The 6,830-nt window shown below is 38.6% G+C and overlaps 1 protein-coding gene across 1 annotated transcript; it reads left to right on the forward strand.

The window, feature by feature from the left end:
• Positions 7–5,950, forward strand: LOC109837436 (replication factor C subunit 3-like). The gene is made up of 11 exons (XM_020405670.1): positions 7–408; positions 2,489–2,599; positions 2,684–2,716; positions 2,828–2,996; positions 3,225–3,403; positions 3,493–3,626; positions 4,222–4,317; positions 4,490–4,559; positions 4,646–4,726; positions 5,151–5,265; positions 5,525–5,950. The coding sequence occupies exons 1-11, from the start codon at positions 82–84 to the stop codon at positions 5,596–5,598; spliced, it is 1,389 nt and encodes a 462-aa protein (XP_020261259.1). The 5' UTR covers positions 7–81; the 3' UTR covers positions 5,599–5,950.

Here is a 6,830-nt window from a genome sequence, read left to right on the forward strand (position 1 = left end):
AGCCTCGGCCTCAGCCCCGGCCGCGAGAGCTTCGCCTCCTCCACTCGAACCTCGGCCTCCTCCTCCTCCTCCGTCCTTATCATGATCCAGGAGTGGGCCCCGTCCTGCCTCTCTAAGAGCAATTGGAGGAAGGTGGATCACGAGGAGGGAGATCTGCAGCCGGCGGGGGAGTGGGACCCGGGACTGCCGACGCCACGTGCCAGCAGGAAGCCCTTGAGGGAGAGTGATTTGGCGCCAGCGCCGCAGCCCCAGGCTGCTCCGGTTGCTGATGTCGTGCCCCACGTTCCAGTGGCCGCTGCGGTGCACGGGCGGAAGGAGAGGGAGTATGTTTGGGCGTATAAGTACAGGCCGAGGTCCCTGGACGAGTTTATTTGTAACAAGGATCGGGTTGAGGAGCTAAAGGAGATGGTATGTTTCCGATGAAATTTATTTCTGATGTTGTGAGTTTAGAACCTTCATTATGCAAATTGTTATGAATTGTTGGATTGTGATGGAGTGTTAACTGGGGTGGTAGTATTTTTTGGGCCTGGTGAATAAGATCCTCCTTTGTGATTAAGGACCTATTAACGGGTCCAATTTGTGCACATATCTTGATATGTGCCTTTATCAAAATTTTACCATAACTTGGTCTTGGAAGTCCACTACTCATGAAGATACAACCATTCTCCATTTAGTTAAATTTCAACGAAGCGTATTTGTGACCTCCAGTAGTGAAGGTTAATGTTATTATGTTGTCACAAATTGAAATGTCCATACGGTATTCGGGTTGTTAGTACAAACTATTAGCACAATTATGAGCTATATGTGTTCAAATCTCTCAAATTTGGTGCCGTTGCATAGAAAAGTTTAAAAGCCAAAGGTTCTGTCTAATCCTATCATGATATGCACAAGTAAATTCTCAAGTATATATTAGTTCTTTTGAATTCAAAAGACTATTATACCTGACATTTCTAAGGTACGGTGAAAACCCCTATACTTAGGTGTATTAAGATGAGAGTACTACATTTGCATGTGCTCATCTGGAAAGTCCTTGCTTGTGCATAAAAAATGTTATCATTGCCTACATGCAAATGTGAGTAATTCCATAGAGGGTATGCACAAGTTTTATGGTAATGTAATAATAATGTAATAGTTCACCATGATCTGAAAATTATTACATACAGTGTTTTTTAGGTATGAAATCTTGGAAATACTCTATAGTTTAGTGCGGTGCCATGATTCTAGGAAGTTCTAGTTCAGTCCATGATAAAAGCTGACTTTTTGTGTTGAATATTTGGAGTCCACGGAGAAGAGGGGGCATAAAGCAGGAACTAATTTTTTCAATGTCATGTAATTTGTTGACGTGCAGCCATTTTTCAGTGTTAGATAGCTGTAGCTTCTCCAGCTTAGAGTTCAAAGTAAAATCTTAGAAAGCAACATGAGTATAATGCAGAAGCTAATCTCAAATGTATTCCAAATAAACAAAGCAATGTTAGAAACCATGTCACATATCAAGGCAGAGTTCAAAATCATCAACCACTCAGAGAAACCTAAATGTCACTAAATTCAAACAAAACTTAAAGATATCACCATTTCAAAAGGCAAGACAGGTGGAGAGCTAATACAGATGGGATGAGACTGTTGGTGCAGAAGATGCAAAATAAATAACAAGTAGACTGGTTCTTTACATTAAAATCACCACTGGGTCTCTGCGATGGTAATCTAGAGTTCCATAACCCATTTAAGGTGCAAAGTCTCTTGTATGAGAGTGCGAGGGATGAAATCCGACAAGAAGTAGAAAAACGAGTTAGGGGAAAAAGCTGGAAGAGCAGATACTAGCAAATAATGGTGCTTGTTCCTTAGGGAATTTATGAGACTATAATCTTTTTTTTTTTGTCTCATCTCTGGAGTTCACCTCTTTCCTGTTCTATACTTGTCTTATTTTTTCACTTGCCTCATAACTTAAGATAAGTTATGACCTAAGACTAAATATGAATCTGCAATTTGGTTGTCATATATCATCGTTTTAATGTCGATCTTCATGTCCAGTGCAATGCACATCTGATGCATATTCAATTTGTTATTTCATACATGTACATATACATGTGCAATGTGTTAAGACTTTAGAAGCTGTGATGTTGCAAGTCTCACAAAATAAAGCACATGCCCATATAAACAAAATGATAACTCCTCTTTTTTTATTTTTTATTTATTTAAGTCTTGAATGTAGCAAATATGGTTTGGGTGGCACCTTCAAGGTAGGGTGCCTGGGACTCTTTGCTCAACTTATTGAAACTCCAATACATTCGGGAAATTTAGAAGATTCACTCTCATTATTCTAGAAAGTTCATAAATATGCTCAATACGCTTGAGGAAAATACCATATAATAACAAAGTTTGGTCCCAGAATTTCATTGCTTTATTGCTTAGTGTATTTCATTTTCCTTTGATTTGCATAAATATTATGCTTATCACTATAAGTTTCATTTATACATTGTTGAAGTTGCAGGTGAGAAAGCAAAAATGCGGTCATCTTATATTTGAGGGTCCTCCAGGGGTTGGGAAGAGAACTATGGCTTTAGCATACTTGCGAGATGCCTTGGGACCTGAAAATTTGAAGGTAGATAAATAACTTATAACAATAGTGTAATGTCTCATTACTACACTTATTCATTTATCACCGTATGTTTTTCTCTTTTTACAGACAAAAAATGAATTGAGGAAAATTGAACTAAAGGTATTTCACCTTTCTATTCCATATTTACAGTTCACTTACGAATTTTTAGGAGCAAAAATTAAAAAGCGAAGTGACCTCCTCTTGACTGTTAACTGCTTATGTATTCTTCAGGGTGAGCATATCACCACCATTGACGTCAATCTGAGAATATCATCCAAACATGTTGAGATTAATTTATCTGAATTGCCTGGATATGAAAAGCATGTTCTTGTGTCTCTGATAAATGAATCCCATTCTCCATTGGACAAACCCATCCAATGTGATCCTCCTAATTTTCGAGGTATGTGACATTTCTGTTTATTCTTCTGTTCCAGTGTATACTACAGTACTTTTTTTGGTTGAGGCCACGATTTTGCATGCGCATCATGGTCTTATATTCAGTGTAAGGTGAACTGATTTTTATGAGTATTATGAAATTAAATGGATGACACTTATCTCTTATTGAACTGTGGTATTCTACTGTCATTCTATCATGTGAGTTGCATTTATTTTGTTGATTTCTTTGCAGCAATTGTTGTGCACGAGGCTGACAAGCTTTCAACAGATGCTCAGTTTTATATTCGCTGGATCATGGAGAAGTACAAGGGCTGTAATAAGATCTTCTTTTGCTGCTCTGATGCCTCAAAGCTTCAAACAATAAAACATCTTTGCAAAATCGTAGAACTCCGACCACCTTCGGATAGTGAGGTTATCCATTGAATACACATTACTCGTATTTGAGTTCATGTGTGTAATCAGTTGAATAGCTTTTAATAAATAACGTTTAATTTGTTCAGATCGTTGAAGTTCTGGAGCTCATTGCAAAACAAGAACATATTGAATTGTCTCAACATCAAGCACAAAAAATTGCGCAGAACTCGAAGAACAACCTTCGACAGGCAGTTCGTTCATTTGAAGCCTCCTGGAAGTAGTAAGTAAATAGAAGGCCATATGTATATGCGTTCATGTTTCAGTTTCCAACTTTATTTTTTGTCTGTTGTGTTATAGATAGATAAATATACTATATCTTGTTTAGACCGAAACAGTTTCATTAGTGCTTAAAGTTAGCCCTCTAAATTGCCGCTACATTTCTAAGCAAGTGGAAAGGTGCCAAGAGAGGTATGCAAACCTACCTAGTTTCCAGGATTATGTAGCGTGTAGATAAGGGTTTAGGTTTATAAATTGCTATAAGCCATTGCTTTTCTCTTTGTGACATGATATAAGCAGAAGAATGAAACAAGCATAACCTTGATGTGTTTCACTAGCATTATAGAACTCTGCATATGTTTTGATTCAATTGTAATTGCAATGTGGTATCTTTATCTTCTGAAATTTTTTGTTATTTTCTCTATTACAAAATTCTCCCTTAATGTCTTTTTCTAACCCCTCATGTGTGAACACTGCATCTTTATATTTTTCCCTATTGCAAGCTAATGCAGGTTTACAGTACATTCCTACTATAAACTGGTTTTAGGAGGAATACAATACATTGACTAAGAACTGGATGGCATTTGTATTTGTTGCAGTAATTCATTCAAGGATGAAGTGGAGATCTTGACTGGATGGGAAGATGATATTGCTAAAATAGCTACGAGTATTGTTAAGGATCAAAGCCCAAAGCAGTGAGTATTTCCTCGCTATTGCATTACTCTGATGGTGTTTCTTTTTCAAGGAATAAAATTATCATGTCACTGTTGCTTGACACTGAGAATCATTGTGCAGGCTATCATATCTTCTGCTAAATTAATGGAATAAAAATCTAAAAAAACTGTTATTATCTTTTTGTTATTGAAGGTTATATATTATCCGTGGGAAGCTTAAAAAGCTGATTGAACATGACGTATCACCAGATTTTATTTTCAGTGTAGGTTGTCCCTCCCTGAACTCTTTTATAAATTGGTCTTTATTGGAGATGTTCTAGCAATTCTATCTTGTGCTTATCTTGAACAGACTCTGGTTTGTGAACTGAAGAAGCAAGTGATCAACCAGTTCCATGGCAAGATCGATGCTATGTATCAGGAGTACAAGCTTGTAAGCATATGGAAGTCAGTTTATCATCAAGGATGCTTATGTTATTTCTTTATCACTATTGTATTCTTTTTGAAAGGGTTATCTGCAGATAGAACCTTTTTCCTATCACCCAATTGCGGATAGACCCCTTGTAGTTCTATTGTTGCAGATAGACTCCCCGAGTGATTTTTTTTTACTCTTTTGAAGAGAAATTTCTTTTTTGACAATTAGACCTCCAGAAGGTAAAAGTGTCAAAAAATAAGTCACTCAGGGGGTCTATATGCAATTGGGCAGGGAGTCTATCCGCAATTGAACAATGGTACAGGGATTTAATCCATGCTTATGCCTTTTCTCAATGTAGACCTTTAGTATTTCTTTAATCATTATCTGATATTTTTTAATGTAGACTTGCAATTTTACGTTGTTCCTCTGTTAACCCTCACAGCATGTCACTGGGTCTAACTCGAGCCTGGAGAATGTGGGACTTTATAGTCAAGAGGTTTCTGGCGACAAGTCTCATGACCAGCGAAAAAATGTTCACTACTTCATGAAGATTGAAGGTAAAAATTTGATAAACCTAGCTCCGGCTGGAATGATCCGCAAGTTTTCTGACTATGACAATACTGAAAAATTAAACTTGGTCGTAAACTGCCGTAAAATTAGCATCTATTATCACATTGGTAATAATCTGGATTTAGGGACAAAAACTGCATAAAAATTGAGCAACTAAACAAAAGGACAAGCTGCAGCTTGCCAGAAACCTATTTGATTAGTTGGTCTTAATATTCTCTCAATATTTCACTGTTTTCCTTTTCGCAGAATTTACTGCAAAGTTTATGAGCTACTACAAATTGTCAATAACCAAAGGCATCAGGGGAAGTGGTTGTCGTTGAAGCTTGGAGAACAAGTTCATGAACTTTATCGGAAAGTTGAGGGAGCTATCCCCTAAATGGCATCTTATTAAGCAAGAAATATTACTCGATGACTTGTCTTATATCGAAATAAAGAATATGCAAATAATGGATGCACTGAAACCATCTTCTAAAACTCATTCACAGAGATGAAATTGTAGATGGAAGTGCAAGACTCTTGTATGATTGTTATTCTATATATCGTGGCCGCAAGTAGCTTTGCATTGTTGGAAGTGGTTGATCACTTGATTGTGATGCCCAGCAGCACATACCTCTAGCTTACGGAAAACAGCAATTTTATGTTCTATGGTGCCATTTTGCTATTCAAGATGCTCATTATCTGTCACGCCGTAGCCTTTTTGTTACGCACATCATCTCTGTGGGTTGTCACCTTGTTTCATGAAATAATTACGTTGTCTTGAGCGAAGATTTATCATGCCCCGTGCTTCAGAAAATAAAGGATCGGTATAAGATTCAAAGTTTTGGAACATCAATAATTGATTCATTATGCCTCTATCCATCCATCTTTAAGCAAAATAATTCCTTTCATGTTTGAAGGTAACCGCTAATCAAAATGGTATTAGAATTGTGATTCAAGGTCGATAATCGTAGAAGAATAATTATCTATTTATCAGAAGTAACTGTCTGAAATTTTGTCTCCGCTCTGATTTGTTTCAAAATCGTCCTCTCGGTGGAAAAAGAGTGGAAAAATGAAATAGAAAAATAAAGGGATCATCGGGAAAATTTTCTAGGGTGGCTCAGCTGTTCTCAGAGTCCTCTCTTCTTCCTCTTTTCCTTGCCCTTCTCTGGTTTCTTCGATCTCAAGCTCAACAGAATCCTCCCTCAAATCCCGCTTCATCTCATCCTCAACAACGATAACATGCTATCGCCCGCCCCCTCCCCAACCACTCTCGCACCGCCAACACAGTCTGGCCTCATCGCTCCTCTTCCAAATCCGATCGCACACGGACAGGCGTGGTATGCGACGCCAGCCACGAATCGATGCCACGTCAGGTTGGAACACGTGGCACCACACGTGTCAGCAGCCTGACAACGTCGTCCCCGTTGAACTCGACAGGCAGACGCACACTCGACCCCCTGCATTTCCCCTCCTGGAAAAGCCCCTCACGACCGAGTACGGGAGAGGGTGGGGAAAGGAGGAGAGATTGCCGGGTCGAGCCCGAGACGGGATCTAGGTGGGTCCCGGGGGGGAC

The sequence above is a fragment of the Asparagus officinalis genome, chromosome 4 (assembly GCF_001876935.1).
Source record: "Asparagus officinalis chromosome 4, Aspof.V1, whole genome shotgun sequence".
NCBI lineage: Eukaryota > Viridiplantae > Streptophyta > Magnoliopsida > Asparagales > Asparagaceae > Asparagus > Asparagus officinalis.

Coding starts and splice junctions, on each gene's coding strand:
- LOC109837436 (XM_020405670.1), top strand. CDS start 82: ATGATCCAGGAGTGGGCCCCGTCCTGCCTCTCTAAGAGCAATTGGAGG. Junction 2,997..3,224: donor TGATCCTCCTAATTTTCGAG/GTATGTGACATT, acceptor ATTTCTTTGCAG/CAATTGTTGTGCACGAGGCT. Junction 4,318..4,489: donor AAGGATCAAAGCCCAAAGCA/GTGAGTATTTCC, acceptor TTGTTATTGAAG/GTTATATATTATCCGTGGGA.